The 19,516-nt window shown below is 43.8% G+C and overlaps 1 protein-coding gene across 1 annotated transcript in view; it reads left to right on the top strand.

The window, feature by feature from the left end:
* The window catches only part of LOC143817695 (uncharacterized), a 164,823-nt gene extending 147,387 nt beyond the window's left edge, over positions 1–17,436 (top strand). Inside the window, exon 11 of the mRNA XM_077299184.1 lies at positions 16,090–17,436. Within this exon, the coding sequence (XP_077155299.1) occupies positions 16,090–16,147 (58 nt within the window). The 3' untranslated portion in view covers positions 16,148–17,436. The remainder of the gene's footprint in view (positions 1–16,089) is intronic.
* Positions 17,437–19,516: the final 2,080 nt, after the last annotated feature.

Here is a 19,516-nt window from a genome sequence, read left to right as displayed (position 1 = left end):
ATTTATATTTTAAGGAGCTGGAACTCAACTTTTTTTTTTTCCCTGATGAACATTCGTCTTCCTGCAACGGAGTTCCGTGCACCTGCGGTGGTTACTGGTGAGCTGACTACGAATCTCTCTATTTGTTATATTTATATTGCTGGACTGCCGTGCTCCCAATGATGCTCCCGGAAAATTGACTTTTCAATTGTATTTATATTTAACCTGCAAGAGGTGCCCAAGGCTAGAGGGCTATTATTCACTTCTTATAGCAGCATGGCTACGGATCTGTCTAGAGACAGACTACGTAAAGCTGCACAGGTGTTTTCCATTCAACAAGACGGTGATACAAACACAGTAATTCTCAATGAAAATTTGAGTAAAATGGAGACACTTATGATGCAGGAAACAAAAGTGTGGTGGGATCAGACCACATTAAACAATTACGTGGCCAAAGACATGATCCCGAGAGGCCTGCGGATTAAAAAACTGCCCATGACTGTATATTCAGTGGAGTTTACTGAGGAATGGAATTCTGTTTTAAGTAATTGCTCATATAACCTGATGAAACTTATTATTAAATATGAGGATGAAAAATTAAAAAATATTCAGCAGGAGTTGGATGAAGTGAACTCCTTGTTGGTGGAATATAAAACAGATTTACAATATGATGCGCTGATGGTAAAAATTAATGAAAGAGTTGCAGCTCTGGAGGAACAAATCATGGAGCGCAAAAAAAGGAAATTTACAAGAGATTCCAATGATTACCATACCAATAAGGTTTATGACTGGGGTAATTGGACTAATGAGAATAAAACCCCCAAATCTATATTAAAGCAGAGTCAGTCTCATCAAAGGCGCAAAAGCTATAAAAAGAAAGTAACCAAACCGCACGTATACTTCACTTCTTCAGACCCAGATTCGTCGGATAATCAAGGTAGTGCCTCAGATGTTTCCCTCAATGAGAACAGGGCATGTGCCCCAAGGAATGATCACTGGCAGGCAAAAAACGCAAGAGGCGGGGGGGGGGGGGGAAGCACAGACAAAGGGGGGATGATTACGCGCAACAAAAAAGTGCACAAGAAATAAATGAATATACTAATGTGTTGAATCTATCATCTAAACTTTTGACATCTGATCAAACTCAAGTTTTATCCTTAGGTCTGAATTTCGTTCCGGATCAGGACTTTGATCTATTTACAGCCATTATGGATACAAATACATTTATACGGAATTTGACTATCAAAAAATATTTCCGACATGGGGAAAACCCTGAAGAGGAACAAAACCAGGAGGAAACTGTTGCGTCGCACAGAGTAGACAATGAATTTTCATATATGGACTTTAAAGAACAAGTGTCATTGATTACATTGCAAGATCTTAGCTCTGAAGTATTGCTAGATTCAGAACGGGTTAATTTTTCTCAGGACTTTAATACAAAAAATCCATACTATTATCCAGTTCAGACCAGATCAGAATGTATGGACAGTTTCCAGGATAGTGTAGAGAGGGAATTGAGACGGCTATATAATGATAAGAAAATCAATGATAATAATAGTCAGAGAAATATACCTAAAAGACTTCAGACTGCAATAAAAGAACTCAAAGAAATGACAGATCTTACTATTAAAATGTCAGATAAAGGAGGGGTTGTTGTAGTACTAAACACAGCAGATTACCATAGTAAAATGTTAGAGCTATTATCTGACCAAAATACGTACAAAAAATAAAAACAAAATCCATCCCGGGAAATCATAAAAAAGAGAGATTTGATTATTTTGGAGGGTCAAAACTTAGGGGTATTAACTAAAAAACAAATAGAATATCTCACAGTGGAAAACCCAATTCTCCCCATTTTATATGGGGTACCCAAATTACATAAGAAAGAGGGTATTCCCCCTATGCGACCCATAGTATCCGGAATTGGCTCATGTAATGAAAAACTATGCCAATGGGTTGATTCACTTCTTCAGCCCCTTGTGAAAAGAACTCCAGGATATATTAGAGATTCCAAAGAGGTATTACGCAGTTTGGATAACAGGATATGGCAGGCCAATTATTCTTGGCTATGCTGCGATGTCATATCCCTGTATACCTGCATTCCTCATAATCTGGCAATACGAGCGATACAATACCATCTTGTGAAATTTAGCAACTATTCCATGGATTTGATTGAGTATTTGCTGATGGTAATACAATTTTTGTTGACAAGTAATTTTTTCTCCTTTGATGGCCAGTTTTACTTGCAACAAACGGGAGTGGCTATGGGTGCTAAATATTCACCCTCCCTTGCAAATTTGGTTATGGCCTTCTGGGAGATGGAGTTTGTTTTTTCTGTGGTCAATCCGTTTTTGGACCGTGTGGTGTGGTATGGCAGATACATAGATGATACCCTCATTATATGGGAGGGGGATGTGTCTGCCATACCACACTTCATGGATTATCTTAATAACAATGAATATGATATTAAATTTACATATAAGTATGATAATACAAATATCTCTTTCCTGGATTTGGAACTTACAGGATATACGGATCATAATATTATCACTAGAACACATCACAAACCAGTGAGAGGCAATACCATCCTACATGCGAGTAGCAGCCATAGTAAGCATACAATCAAAGCAATCCCAGTAGGCGAGTTCACTAGGATTAAGCGAAATTGTAATCGTGAGGGGGATTTGCAGGGAGAATTTGAGCAGGTAGCAAGTAAATTAAAAAATCGCAAATACCCCCAATGGACAATTAATTGGGCAAAAAGGATTGTAGAAGGAAAAGATCGTAAAGAGATGATTACAACACAAAAAAGTATTGATTTAGAAAGGAAGAATAAACCGTACATATGTTTCCAATATAGTCCTCAATTCTCTAAAATTAAAGATATTATCTATAGACATTTGCCCATTCTTCATGAAGATCAACAATTGTATGATATACTAAAGTATGGTATAAATGTGGTGTCAAGAAGAGCGCCAACTTTTGGTAACAAAATAGCCCCCAGTATGTTTCGATCGGAGGTGACAAAATGTACAAAAACATGGCTAAATTATCCTGGGTTTTTCAGATGTGGCATCAACAATTGCAGCACTTGTAAACATGCTGTTGTAGCTAAAACCTTCCATAATGCGGAGGGAACAATCAAATTTTACACCAAGCAATATATTAACTGTAATTCTAGCAATATAGTATACAAAATTAACTGTGGAGAGTGCGATTTGTCCTATGTGGGATGTACGACTAGGAAACTAAAAACACGCATCCGTGAACATTTGTACGATATAGGTAATACGCAGAGCGGCAATAGAAATATATCGGCAGCATCTAAACACTTTGTTACTCACCATGCTAGGAGTACTACATGTTTCCAGGTTCAGGGAATTGAACAGGTTAATATATCTCCTCGCGGTGGAGACGCCAGGAGGCGGCTCCTCACGCGAGAAGCATACTGGATTTTCCATCTAAATACTCGATTCCCGACGGGATTAAATAAACGAAATGAAACTATGTTACATTATTGCTGAATAGGAAGTGAATATTTTATATTTTATATTGTATTGATATAGGTTAATGGTTTTATGTTAGGACCTTACAAATTGTCATGTGATTTATTCTAGGAATCTGGTTGGGTGAGTTCCTCCATATAGAGGAACACAACCAGATTGTAGTATGGCTTTGATAAAGATCGTTTGATCGAAACGCGTTGCCGTATAGCCTCTCCCGCTGTAGGGCACCCACCGGAGGGAGCTTGTCACCTTTCACATGTGGTTTTACTATTTTTTGGATATCAGTAAAGATTTATATTTTAAGGAGCTGGAACTCAACTTTTTTTTTTTTTTCCCTGGTGATGAACATTCGTCTTCCTGCAACGGAGTTCGTGCACCTGCGGTGGTTACTGGTGAGCTGACTACGAATCTCTCTATTTGTTATAAGTATATCACACTGCCCATGTAGTATATAGCACAGCCCCCGCAGTATATCACACAGCCCTCGCAGTATATCACACTGCCCATGTAGTATATAGCACAGCCCCCACAGTATATCACACAGCCCACGCAGTATATCACACTGCCCATGTAGTATATAGCACAGCCCCCGCAGTATATCACACTCCCCATGCAGTATATCACACTGCCCATGTAGTACAGTTAGGTCCATATATATTTGGACAGAGACAACATTTTTCTCATTTTGGTTATAGACATTACCACAATTTAATTTTAAACAAAACAATTCAGATGCAGTTGAAGTTCAGACTTTTAGCTTTCATTTGAGGGTATCCATATTAAAATTGGATGAAGAGTTTAGGAGTTTCAGCTCCTTAACCTGTGCCACCCTGTTTTTTAAAGGGACCAAAAGTAATTGGACAATTGACTCCAAGGCTATTTCATGGACAGGTGTGGGCAATCCCTTCATTATGTCATTCTCAACTAAGCAGATAAAAGGCCTGGAGTTGATTTGAGGTGTGGTGCTTGCATTTGGAAGGTTTTCCTATGAAGTAAACATACGGTCAAAAGTGCTCTCCATGAAGGTGAAACAAGCCATTCTTAAGCTGTGAAAACAGAGAAAAAAACCATCCGAGAAATTGCTACAATATTAAGAGTGGCAAAATGTACAGTTTGGTACATCCTGAGAAGGAAAGAAAGCACTGGTGATCTCATCAATGCAAAAAGACCTGGGCGCCCACGGAAGACAACAGTGGTGGATGATCGCAGAATAATCTCCATGGTGAAGAGAAACCCCTTCACAACAGCCAACCAAGTGACCAACACTCTCCCGGAGGTCGGCGTATCAATATCCAAATCTATCATAAAGAGAAGACTGCATGAAAGTAAATACAGAGGGTTCACTGCACGGTGCAAGCCACTCATAAGTGTCAAGAATAAAAAGGCTAGACTGGACTTTGCTAAAAAACATCTAAAAAAGCCAGCACAGTTCTGGAAGAACATTCTTTGGACAGATGAAACCAAGATCAACCTCTACCAGAATGATGGAAAGAGAAAAGTATGGCGAAGGCTTGGTACAGCTCATGATCCAAAGCATACCACATCATCTGTAAAACACGGCGGAGGCAGTGTGATGGCTTGGGCATGCATGGCTGCCAGTGGCACTGGGTCACTAGTGTTTATTGATGATGTGACACAGGACAGAAGCAGCCAAATGAATTCTGAGGTATTCAGAGCCATACTGTGTGCTCAGATCCAGCCAAATGCAGCAAAACTGATTGGTCGTCGTTTCATACTACAGATGGACAATGACCCAAAACATGAAGCCAAAGCAACCCAGGAGTCTATTAAAGCAAAGAAGTGGAATATTCTTGAATGGCCAAGTCAGTCACCTGATCTCAACCCAATTGAGCATGCATTTCACTTGTTAAAGACTAAACTTCAGACAGAAAGGCCCACAAACAAACAGCAACTGAAAACCACCGCATTGAAGGCCTGGCAGAGCATCAAAAAGGAGGAAACACAGCGTCTGGTGATGTCCATGAGTTCAAGACTTCAGGCAGTCATTGCCAACAAAGTGTTTTCAACCAAGTACTAGAAATGAACATTTTATTTAAAATTATTGAATCTGTCCAATTACTTTTGGTCCCTTTAAAAACAGGGTGGCACATGTTAAGGAGCTGAAACTCCTAAACCCTTCATCCAATTTTAATGTGGATACCCTCAAATGAAAGCTGAAAGTCTGAACTTCAACTGCATCTGAATTGTTTTGTTTAAAATTCATTGTGGTAATGTCTATAACCAAAATGAGAAAAATGTTGTCTGTCCAAATATATATGGACCTAACTGTATATAGCACTGCCCACGCAGTATATCACACTGCCCATGTAGTATATAGCACAGCCCCCGCAGTGTATCACACAGCCCACGCAGTATATCACACTGCCCATGTAGTATATAGCACAGCCCCTGCAGTATATCACACAGCCCACGCAGTATATGACACTGCCCATGTAGTATATAGCACAGCCCACACAGTATATCACGCAGTATATCACACTGCCCATGTAGTATATAGCACAGCCCATGCAGTATATCACACTGCCCATGTAGTATATCACACAGCCCACGTAGTATATCACACTGCCCATGTAGTATATAGCACAGCCCACGCAGTATATCACACAGCCCACGCAGTATTTAGCAGTGTGGGCACCATATTCCTGTTAAAAAAAATAATTAAAATAAAAAATAGTGATATACTCACCCATCGGGATCCACTGAAGCTCTGGCAATGGCACGCGGCTGCTGCCATCTTCCGTTCCCAGTATGCATTGCAAAATTACCCAGAAGACTTAGCGGTCTTGCGAGACCGCTAAGTCTTCTGGGTAATTTCGCAATGCATCTCTGGGGACGGAAGATGGCGGCAGCCGCGTGCGGCTCGGCAGACTACGGAGGGTGAGAATAGCAGGTTTTTTTGTTTTTTTTTTTTATTTTTAACATTACATTTTTTTTTTACTATTGATGCTGCATAGGCAACATCAATAGTAAAAAGTTGGGGACACACAGGGTTAATAGCAGCGGTAACGGAGTGCATTACCCGTGGCATAACGCAGTCTGTTACCGCTGCCATTAACCCTGTGTGAGCGCTGACTGGAGGGGACTCGGGAGTATGGAGCGGGCGCCGGGCACTGACTGCGGGGAGGAAGGAGCGGCCATTTTGCTGCTGGACTGTGCCCGTCGCTGATTAGCCGTGGCCGTTTTGCCGCGACCAATCAGCGACTTGGATTTCCATGACAGACAGAGGCTGCGACCAATGAATATCTGTGACAGACAGACAGACAGACGGAAGTGACCCTTAGACAATTATATAGTAGGTTAGAATGCATTACCAAGTAGTATCTTTCTGTTGGCAAATACAAAAAGTAAATCATAATGTAAGTTTATAAATTTATTATGGTTACTGACTCACCATTTTATGTTGTCACCATTCCATATATTTACCTGTCATTATTGGCCACAGATGTTTTTAGGCAATACCTGCTTGGTAGCATGGTAAAGATATTTTAAAGGAAACCAGTCACGTAAAAAAACGCTATTAATCTGTAGGTTAATTACATTCTGAACTTGCTGGGCGCCGGCACTTAGAGCCTCGCTGCAAGGAGGAAATTAACATTATTCCACCCAGCAACCTTTGGGCTTCAGTAACAGGGAAGGTGCCGAAGCGGATTCAGTCACTGCTCAATGTATAGAGAGTGGTGACTGTAACCACGTCCCTGGCACTGACTGACAGCAGACTAATGCTCAGTAAGCTGTCAGTCAGTGCTGGGGGAGGGGTTACAGCTGCTGTGCTCTGTGCACAGAGCGGTGACCGAGCCTGCACTGGCACCTCCCCTGTGACTGAAACCTGAATGCTGCCAGGAGGAATAAAGTTAATTTCCTCTCAGTGGCGGGGTTCAAAGTGCTGGAGTCAGGCATGTTCAGAACGCTATTAAGCTGAAGATTAAACCCAAGGAACCCTTTAAACCACATTGTTAGTACATAACTTGTTTTTAAAGTGCCCTGACAATTGTTTTACAGAAACCTAAAGAGAGAGAAATACCTCTTTCTCTGCTGGAGACCAGTACCAAGATATTAAAGGGGGTCGTCTCACGAACGTGCCCCTGCTATGCACTGTGTAATTGCAGCGCCCCAGAGTCCTGGTCGTTGCAGTACTGATGCTCCGCCGCTAAGGGGGGCTATGGTACGTCTGATGGCACTGAAGGAGTTCACCTGACCAGGTATCACAGACACCAATACACTTCACAGTCTGGCCTCCAGGGGGAGCTAAGGGTGCTATGTATTAGGCCACTCCTCACAATCTGGTAAAACTGGGGGTTAGGCAGGAAGTTAGTCAGAAGCTGACTGGGGATCGAACAGGCAACACCCTGTGGCAGAGGGTGTTGCGGGGAGAGACTCAGGGGGGTCCCTGTCAGGGGTGGGATCCTGACAGAGGCCTAGCGAACAGAGAGAACGTTACGGGACCGCGCCTGCACTAGATAGCGGCGGTGCCCTAAGAAAGGACAAGAAGCGAGGTATATTGTGCTGAGTGAGAAACGAGATCAACGCAACAAGGAGAAATACCAGTAGGAGTCGTGCTGTAAGACGAGGCAACATCCTACTGAGGCGCGTAGCCGGTGGCTGGAACGCCGAGGAAGTATCAGGCTCCAGGCAATACTTCAAACCTACGGCAGGACAGTCAGCTATAGGCGGGCTGTCTCACACAAATCACCTACGAAGACACAGGGGGCAACAACAGGAGAAGGGCGACACTAGGGTCCAGGAAGAGCTCCGAGCTTACCCGTCATACGGGTGCGTCCTAGCCATATCATCTGGGGGACGAAGAAGAACATCAGAATCGAGTTGTGAGGGAACACGAGAAACAGACACAACAGTTGTGGGGACTATCCCGTGAGCACAGCAGGGGAGGACCACAACACACAAGCGCTAGAAGGTAGGCACAGATTTCCACCTGCAAAGGGAACTCTGGAGGTGCCATCGGACCGGCCGGACTTGCGCAGCCTGGTTGACCGTATTCCGGACTGAGGATCCTGAAGCCTTCAGTAAAGAGGTAAAGAGACTGCAACCTGGTGTCCTCGTTATTTACTGTGACCAGCACTGCACCGCACTACCACCACCATCCACACCTTTCATTGGGCGCCCCTCAGCAGGGTCACGGACCAGGTCTAGCCACCGTGACAACCCCAGAGCAGAGACTCAGAGGCCCGGTACCGGGTACCCCTCGGCCCTGCAGCAGTGGGGGCGCTACAACTTGGCGTCACGAACAGGATCTACTTAAGCCTGAAGAATCAGGTCATGTGTGCCTTGGAACTGTGATTTATTGTACTTGGACTGTGACTTATTGCAAGGACTGTGTGTTGCCACTTGCCGCCAAAAGCCGCCGCCATTGCAGCGCCACAAGGAGCGCAGAGGAAGAAGAAGAACGGCGTGCCATGGGAGGAGACTACCAAAGCGGCGCCAAAAGTAGCGACCACCCCCTCCGACTTCTGCTGCGAGACAACGACCTGCCCAGCAGCAGAGGAGAACCGCCCCCTGATTTGCAACGGCGGGAACGAGGTGAAGAGGGAATTCGACCTTGGAGAAATGGCGGAGCCAGGTGCATGCGTTGCCGCCGAATGCCGGACAGCGATGACGATCAGCAAGTGCCCGAGCGACGGTGAAGTGATCCCGGCTTGCCTTCACCCACCAGAGGCGAACCCGCATCCGCTGCAGCTGAAGGATCTGAACTCCTTGGAGCCACTGGCGGCGGAGCCGAGCCTACCTATTCCGACCACGGAGCCAGCAGGTGCGGAGCCATGGAGAGCAGAGCCACATCGAGAGGCCACCTTGGAGGAGTTGCGGTCCGGGCTGCAGCCGATTCCAGTGTCCTTGTCAGTGGAACGGATCGACATCGGTGGAATCACATCAGGCGCAGGTATGGAAGGCGCCCCTACTCCCCCGGCCGATTCTGCTCCCCCGACCGATCCTGCTCCCCTGACCGATCCCGCTCCCGTGACTGCTCCTCCCCCCAACAATAACTCTCCTCTCGGCGGGGCTGGTGGTGCTCACCCCCGACACGATGGGGAAGCTGGTACCTCCACTACCGACCACGATGGGGGAACCCATAGACGTGAGCCCAGAAGGGGTGATCCTCCAGTGGGACACCCCCTGGACCGGGCCAGAAGGAGCTCGAGAGGAAGGCTTCACCCTTGCTGTGCTCACCTGGGAACAATATAAACAATGCCTGATCCTACATTGGAAAAACCGAAAAGACACAGAACAAACTAATGCGCCAAAAGTACAACGCCCGAAGCCTGCGTGCGGCAGGAAAGACGTGGTAAAGCGGGGAACTGTGCTGGCCTTTCACCCAAAGCGGGGTTGGGGCTCCATACAGGAACCGGGACTACCGACTGACGTCTTCGTTACCAGTTATAACGTGAAGACTCCCTGCTGCAACCAATATGGTGACCCACTATTGCAAAGGGGGATCAGGTGACCTACACCCGCCACCAGAGTGCGCAAGGATGGTGCGCTCGGAACGTCCAGCGATGTGGGCCTGAGGGGGTGTCACCTGTTGCCCCGACCATGACCGGTCCGGGCTTGACAGATCTTGTTACTATCGCCACTGTACGCCTTGTTGCGGCTACCGAGCTTGCAGCCAGGGTTAGCCTTCGAATCCAGACCCCGGGTGACCTGACTGCACCCGAGAGACCAACCCTTGACACTGACACCACATCAGCCACAGATAGGGGGCCGCCTCCTGTCCAGCCAGAAACTGAGTAAGCAAGAATGCTTCATCGCATGTAAATAGTTAACTGTTTGTCCTCTTGCTGCTATGACCCGACCAGGGTAACTCTTAAAGGGATCCCTTTGTTTATCCGGGATCCCTTCTTCTGCTTTTTGTTTTTGTTCCTGTTTTATTATGGTTGAAAGAACTGCTGGATCATGAACACTGCATGATTACAAACTCCTTGTAAATAGTTTGCACCTTCTTAAAGGTGCCCTCTACTGGTTTTATAAAAGAAAGGACTCTTTGCGAAGAAACTGTTCCTGGAAGCAGTACCGGAGTCCTTGCTGCGTACGGACTTGCAGCTTGAGAAGTTGCACTACCTCATAGAGACTTGGTTCCTTCTTAAAGGGAACGTTCACCCATAGCACTTAAAGTATAATGATGCCTTAAGAGAAATAGTGATAATGCTTGCATGTAAAGTTGTATGTAGTCAGACAGTTGATAGTAAGAAATGTTTAATGATGTGTCAGAGAATGAGGGCAGGAAGTGGACCCGTACGGGGTTAGTCGGTGAGTCCTCTTAGGAGCCATACAGAGATGGCTCGGTGATCCTGAACTGAGAGATGGATGATATGTTCTATACTGTGTATAGTAGCAGAAAGGCAGTAGGCCCGGGCTGAAAGGGGCGGTCCTGTAACAGAACGAGAGGCAGTAGGCCTGGGGCAGATAGACAGGCGGTCCTGCAGATGTAAAGATGGAAAATGAAGAAAAGTTGATTAGCCTTATAATGTTTTATAAGAGGGTCTTTAGTGGATTCAGCAGGTACGTCCTTAAAGGCAATGTTAAATTATTGTTCAGAAATTTGCACTTAGTAGAATACCCGGTTGGGTAAGAAAAGTTATTTATAATATGCTATTTAAAGTATGTAACCATGTTTGTAACGTTCAAGTGTCCTCACCTCCCATAAAGGGAAGCTCTGTTCAAATTTACTTATTGTTACTGCATTTTCAAAATTGTATGTCTTTTTGCTGACATGTATTGTTGTTTTCTTCCCAGTCCAGGAGTACTGGATTTAACTGGGGGGGAGTGCAGCGCCCCAGAGTCCTGGTCGTTGCAGTACTGATGCTCCGCCGCTAAGGGGGCTATGGTACGTCTGATGGCACTGAAGGAGTTCACCTGACCAGGTATCACAGACACCAATACACTTCACAGTCTGGCCTCCAGGGGGAGCTAAGGGTGCTATGTATTAGGCCACTCCTCACAATCTGGCAAAACTGGGGGTTAGGCAGGAAGTTAGTCAGAAGCTGACTGGGGATCGAACAGGCAACACCCTGTGGCAGAGGGTGTTGTGGGGAGAGACTCAGGGGGGTCCCTGTCAGGGGTGGGATCCTGACAGAGGCCTAGCGAGCAGAGAGAACGTTACGGGACCGCGCCTGCACTAGATAGGACAAGAAGCGAGGTATATTGTGCTGAGTGAGAAACGAGATCAACGCAACAAGGAGAAATACCAGTAGGAGTCGTGCTGTAAGACGAGGCAACATCCTACTGAGGCGCGTAGCCAGTGGCCAGAACGCCGAGGAAGTATCAGGCTCCAGGCAATACTTCAAACCTACGGCAGGACAGTCAGCTATAGGCGGGCTGTCTCACACAAATCACCTACGAAGACACAGGGGGCAACAACAGGAGAAGGGCGACACTAGGGTCCAGGAAGAGCTCCGAGCCTACCCGTCATACGGGTGCGTCCTAGCCATATCATCTGGGGGACGAAGAAGAACATCAGAATCGAGTTGTGAGGGAACACGAGAAACAGACACAACAGTTGTGGGGACTATCCCGTGAGCACAGCAGGGGAGGACCACAACACACAAGCGCTAGAAGGTAGGCACAGATTTCCACCTGCAAAGGGGACTCTGGAGATGCCATCGGACCGGCCGGACTTGCGCAGCCTGGTTGACCGTATTCCGGACTGAGGATCCTGAAGCCTTCAGTAAAGAGGTAAAGAGACTGCAACCTGGTGTCCTCGTTATTTACTGTGACCAGCACTGCACCGCACTACCACCACCATCCACACCTTTCATTGGGCGCCCCTCAGCAGGGTCACGGACCGGGTCTAGCCACCGTGACAACTACAGAGCAGAGACTCAGAGGCCCGGTACCGGGTACCCCTCGGCCCTGCAGCAGTGGGGGCGCTACATAATGACAGTGCAGGAACAGTCTATCATACCACAGCAAAATATAGACACCTAAATATCATGACATCTGTGAGTTTTCATTAGCAGTGAATGTGTACTTCTAATTTAGGAGAACTTTATTAGAAACAATAGCAGATAAGTCTATTTTGCTAAATAGAAGAGGTTTCTTTTTAATAGATCAAAAAGTTTGTGCTGAATCATTTCATACCTTAGTTTTATAGGCAGGTGAGTACAGTACTTTAAATCCTTTTCAATTGCTAAAATATTGTCCTCGCAAGCGTTAATACTATAAGCAGAGTTGTAATATTCACTAATTTACACATGTTAAACATCCCAGCTATGTGCCATGTATCATTGATAAATCTGTAAATCAACCCATGAAAGAAAGGAAATTCAGTTTGCATTAACTTTATTCAATGAGAATCAAATGTACATTCAGTATTCTCTGAGGTCTCTCCAAACTCAATAATAAACATATGTAAAAAAATATATACTTACCTGCACTAACATATTGTGCCATACGGAAATGATTGTCATCTTCAGTCCTTCCACTTTGCCTTTTAATGCCATCTTTCTGCCTAACACCTCTTGGAATGACTAAGCCGGAATGTTTTTTTAACCACTTTCTGGACCTTTTTAATCCAGAAAAATGTTGGCCTGTTGATAAACATTTTGTTGGATTTGCCTTGAGGCAAGTCACTTGTCTCTAGCGCTAGAGGCAAATGATTGGCTCAAAAGTCAACTCCAGCTGGGGTTGTTCTTTATCTTACCTTTGGGGCCCACTACAGTATTGGGTCATAGCTTGGTTCCACTAGAGGATCCTCGTGCTTTATGGTGGGCTAGTACAACCTTGTACAGAGGCACACACACACTAACAAAATGCACCAGCACGTAGCAATTAATAAATACATCAATTCTACTGACATTACTAAGTACATCATATTTTTATGTGAAATGCATGAATACAACGGAGAAATTAATATTCCAAAAAGTAACTATTCATAATAGACAATAACGTTTGCCATGATACGTTTGAAAAAGTACATCTTTATTCATAATACAATACAAAGCCGGCAAAAAAGTGCAAATAATAAAAACAAGAAAACTTCTGGACAGATCAGGTGGGCAATGATTCAACCAAACAGGGGCAGACATCAATGAAATGGGAATACTCGGAATAAGCGATACACATAGCTAGATTATAAAGATACACATGTGTGTATACTAGAGTGCCCCCATAAAAAATGTATAAGGGAAAGAAGAAATCATCCTGTCAATAAATATACTCCCCAATAAATATTTAGTATGGCAGAATCCTTTATATATTGTTAATGGGGGCACTCTAGTATACACACACATGTGTATCTTTATAATCTAGCATTTTATAACTAGCTTTGTGTATCGCTTATTCTGAGTGTTCCGATTTCATTGATGCCTGCCCCTGCTTGGTTGTATCATTGCCCACCTGATCTGTCCAGGAGTTTTCTTGTTTTTATTTTTTGCACCTGTATGCCTGTTGTATAGGATTATGAATAAAGATGTACTTTTTCAAATGTATCATGGCAAACGTTACTGTATATATGTTTATATATTTTTATGTGAGTAGTAAACACTTTTTTATCTAAAAATGTGTAAAGGTACCGTCACACTAAGCAACGTCGCCAGCGATCTGTGACGTTGCAGCGTCCTAGGGAGCGATATCGCTGTATTTGACACGCAGCAGCGATCAGAATCCCGCTGTGAAATTGCTGGTCGCTGCTAGAAGGTCTGCACATTATTTGGTCGCTAGGTCGCCGTGTATCGCCGTGTTTGACAGCAAAAGCAACCATACCAGCGATATTTTACACTGGTAACCAGGGTAAACATCGGGTTACTAAGCGCAGGGCCGCGCTTAGTAACCCGATGTTTACCCTGGTTACCAGCGTAAAAGTTAAAAAAACAAACAGCACATACTCACCAGCGCGTCCCCCAGCCTCTGCTTCCTGACACTGACTGAGCGCCGGCCCTAAAGTGAAAGTGAAAGCACAGCGGTGACGTCACCGCTGTGCTGTTAGGGCCGGAGCTCAGTCAGTGTCAGGAAGCAGAGGCTGGGGGACGCGCTGGTGAGTATGTGCTGTTTGTTTTTTTAACTTTTACGCTGGTAACCAGGGTAAACATCGGGTTACTAAGCGCGGCCCTGCGCTTAGCAACCCGATGCTTACCCTGGTTACCCGGGGACCTCGGCATCGTTGGTCGCTGGAGAGCGGTCTGTGTGACAGCTCTCCAGCGACCAAACAGCGACGCTGCAGCGATCGGCATCGCTGTCACTATCGCTGCAGCGTCGCTTAATGTGACGGTACCTTTAGCCAGCCAACCGTGTTAAGGTGAACCTCATGGATGGACCCTAATTCTTCTGACTCGCCGCTCTCTGCGTCCAAGGGCCTCATATATATTGGGGAATAAAAAGGATCCGGCTTTATTCTTATCATACCTATCTAAGGGTACGTTCACACAGGACTTTTTTGCTGCTTTTTTTTGCTGCTTTTTTTTATGCTAATTTTCAGCTGCTTTTTACAGTACCAGTAAAGCCTATGAGATTTCAGAAATCTCATGCACACACGTTGGTTTTTTGTTTGATCAGTTTTTTCTGCTTTGCTGCTTTTTTTGGACATAGGGCATGTCACTTCTTTCAGCGTTTTTGCTGCGTTTTTGCAGCGTTTTTTCACCCATTGACTTGAATGGGTGATGAAAAAAACGCTGCAAAAACGCTGAAAAAACGCATGTAGCATTATTTGCTGCTTTTTTTGTGCAGAAAATCATGGCCAGCAGGAAGGGATCTCACAGCCAAGAGCTTAGGGGTGTGGTTAGTGAGGTGTGAAGAGCCATTGTGAGCCATTGTGAGGTGTGAAGAGCCATTGTGAGGTGTCCTGATTGTGATCTATTGTGAGGGAGTTCCTGGTAGTGAGGTGTGAAGAGCCATTGTGAGCCATTGTCAGGTGTGGAGAGCCATTGTGAGGTGTCCTGATTGTGATCTATTGTGAGGGAGTTCCTGGTAGTGAGGTGTGAAGAGCCATTGTGAGCCATTGTCAGGTGTGAAGAGCCATTGTGAGGTGTCCTTTTCTAACAAATTAAATGACCAGGTAGTAGGTAAATACCTGCGTGCTTGAGTACTAACTGAGTGTCTTTGGTGTAGTCATCAAACATGTTTGATTCACCATATACCACAAAAAAAAGCATGAAAAAAAACGCACCAAAAACGCACAAAAAACGCACCCAAAAAACGCACCAAAAACGCACATATAAACAGCTGAAAATTAGCATAAAAAAAAGCAGCAAAAAAAAGCAGCAAAAAAGTCCTGTGTGAACGTACCCTAAGATGGCTAGAAAAGAGTGCATATTATGGATGAATAGAGTTCTAAGAGTGTTGTATAGCTCAGTACATTGAAGTGCTTGCAATACGTCCCTATACATATGGCCACATTAACTTTTAAATTATAGAAAGATTTAATATTTCTATATCTCTGGCACCTTACTACAAAGTTGATGTTTGTGCTGACAATATGTCTTTGCAATGACATTTAACCATTTTGTATAGAGTTTCACATAAATTAATTTTGTATATACATAACACTAGGGTACAATATAAATCATGTGTGATTTGGTTTCAGAATTTTTTTTTTAATTACAAACTTTTTGTCATTTGCCTCTCCTTTTCTGTGTTACAGTGATCCACCCTCAGGCGTGGTTGTGCCATTCAGTAAAGTACTGATGGTTTGGAAATGAACAGATTAATGACGTGGGTCCCTTGTGACTGGAATTTATTCAAGCCATCTGTACAGAAAATTTATTTCATATGTGAAGACTAATCAAGAATCATACCATTGGCACGCCAGTGGGTTTTTCTTTTTTGGAGGGTAGAAACTAGAATTGTATTATCCTGTAGATTTAGCTTGTTAAAACATTAGGCATGATTATGTTAATATATTTACTTATCCATGCACTGTTATTAATAATATAGCTTTTTACACTTTTTTTTGAATAGTGACTTGCCGTCTCTAAAGTCAAAATGCCTACATGAGTATAAAGAAGCTACCGTATATATAATGGGGGAAAAAATCACCAATAAATTCAAGAATACCTATATAAAAATGTGCAAAGCTCAAAATCAATAAAATGATATTCTTTATTGCGGAACAAATTAATTGAAAGCATAAAAACAGACATATAAAATACTAAAGGTAGGTAAGTGATAATAAAACTCCCTTGTGTGGCTACAAATCAATACAGAGTTATATTGTGTGCAATCACGGTATTGAGGATGGATACTCAAAAGATACAAGCCAAAGTAGCCAGTCCTGTATAAGATAAAGCCCTTCAAGGTACAAACAGATAAACTGAGAGAGTGATATCACATAAAAGTACACATAATGATGATAATGCACAGCGGCATGGAGTACATTTTGCCTTTCAAAGAAAACGCGTCCTGATAATCGACTCACACTAACGCTAGTGTATAAGGTCCTTTTTAAGTGTAGGCACATAGATGATGAAATCCATGTCAAAGAAAAGAATGGGGGTGACACTCACCATCCAGTAAAATCCACAATTTATACAAACAATTAAAACATCTTCAGCAGAGGAGTAGTGTGTGGGATACACGGACGATGGCTGTTTCGCACAATTGTGCTTCTAAGGGTCCTAGAGATGCAAGGAATTGACGAGGTCCATATACCTGTGACAGCAAAGTCCCTCCCCAATCCCTGACGTCTTCACCTTGCTGGCTGAATGCCAATTATCCACCTACTAAAGTGAAAAATATATACAAAAGTGAAAATAACAAATAATTAAAAAGTGAACAATACAGACATTAACATAAACTGAGACTTACGATAAGGATGTCATAGAAATACGGACATATCGATTTTGTCATTGAAACCTGTTGCTTCCAATGCGGGTGTGCGCAGAATCCACCTCGCTTCTCTTCTGAGAAGAAGCCTGTGAAGATGACCTCCCTGAGTCCCTGAGACGGTAAGGTGATCTTCTCTAAGCCCACAAATCTTAATGCTTCTGGATTCCCTCCGTGACATTCTCTCATATGGATAATCAAACGTGGAACCCCTTTACCCGAATGAATGGAGTTAAAGTGTTCCCTAAACCGGACAAATAAAAGCCGAATAGTTTTACCGATGTAAAAAAATTTACACGGGCAAAAAAAACACATACACAATGTACCTAGTTTTGCAGGAAATAAAATCTTGTATTTGATGCAAAACCGATCCAACCTTAATGGTACACCCTGTTACACAAAGGGAACAAAAAGAGCAATGTCCACACCTAAAGTTCCCTTTCGGGACCCCTGCTTTTAACCAATCTTTTTGTTCACTTTTTAGGCCATGCTGCATTCTTTGTAACTCGGAATTTGCTTTTACAATGAAACCCTATGGAGCGTCAGAACGAGGCTCCATAGACTTATATTGTAAAAGAGCTCATGCATAGTGAGTCAGACAGTCAGAATTGCAGAGATGTCACTGAGAATATGAGCAGAACAGCTCTGGATACTTATATATAGTACTTAAAGTATATTAATACACACACACACACTACATGCACATATACACACATTTAATGAAAAATAATATTCATCGGGAGCGTTTTTAATGACTCATGAAATTGCAGAGTTGTCCTTTTAAATATTTAATTGTGAAATTTGCCACTTAGTTTGTTATGAAGTTTGAGGGCCTTATGGCAATCTGTCATCTCTTCATGGAGTGGCTGAAGTGAAGGTAGTGGTACAAGCAGTTCGGCATATTTTAAGTGTTACATATTGAAACTAGACCAGTGACCTGGCATATACCTCTTATGACATTTTTTTTCACAAACATGAATACAGACAATAAATCCATAATATGGAATAAAATAGATTAATTGCCATCAAACCATTTTTCAGTCTTCAGTAGTGATGAGTGAACTTGCTCGGTGATACTTGGATATCTGGGTGCTCGGATGTGCTTGTCACTAGTCAAGCATTGGCTGGTGCTTGGATTGAATGCTCGAATCCCCGCCCCGCAGGTTTGGCACCTGTTAAACAGCCAATAAACATGCAAGGACGCCGGTCACTGTCATGCCATAGTCATCTTGGTAGTGGCATTACTGTGATTGGCTAGCCACATTACTTCATCAGAAATGTTAAAAGGACTGACACCCTTGGCACACTGACGCCATTGCACAGCTCAGGGACAGTTCTTATTAAGCTACGTTGCTGAATTGCCGTGGAAATTTCCGCGGCAATTCCGGAACTCCCTGCCATGGGTATATCCCATGCGGAATTGGCATGCATTTTCCCGCTAAACACTAGCATTTTGCAAGCGTAATTAGCTTGCAGAATGCTAGCATTTTCCAAGTGATCTGTAGCATCGCTTGGAAAACTGATTGACAGGTTGCTCACACTTGTCAAACAGAGTGTTTGACAAGTGTGACCAACTTTTTACTATTGATGCTGCCTATGCAGCATCAATAGTAAAAAGATCTAATGTTAAAAATAATAATAATAAAAAAATCATGATATTCTCACCTTCCAGCATCCCCTGGCAGGTTTCCCGCTCCTCGCGATGCTCCGGCCCCAGTAATGCTTGGCAGCATGACCCCAGATGACGTATGGTCTCACGAGACCGCACGCCATCACAGGTCATTTTCGCAATGCATTACTGGGACTGGAGCGTCGTGAGGAGCGGGAAGCTTGCCGGGGGACACCGGAAGGTGAGAATATCATGATTTTTATTTTTATTCTTTTTTTTAACAATTATATGGTACCCAGGGCCTGGAGGAGAATCTACTCTCCTCCACCCTGGGTACCATCCGCACATAATCTGCTTACTTCCCGCATGGTGGGCATAGCCACATGTGTGAAGTAAGTGGATCAATGCATTCTTATGTGTGCGGAATCCCCGCGATTCCACACAAAGAATGAACATGCTGCTTTTTTTTTCCAGAATGCGATTCCGCTGCGGAAAAAAAGGCATCATGTGCACAAAAAATGCAGAATGCATTCTAAAGATAGGATGCTGATTATGAGCATTTTTTTTGCGTATTGATAGTGAAAAAACATGAGTGGGTGCACATAGCCTTAGGGTGAAAGAGTAGTTGTCTAGGCCT

Source organism: Ranitomeya variabilis, chromosome 3 (assembly GCF_051348905.1).
Source record: "Ranitomeya variabilis isolate aRanVar5 chromosome 3, aRanVar5.hap1, whole genome shotgun sequence".
Lineage (NCBI taxonomy): Eukaryota > Metazoa > Chordata > Amphibia > Anura > Dendrobatidae > Ranitomeya > Ranitomeya variabilis.
This window is presented reverse-complemented; position numbering and strand designations above follow the sequence as displayed.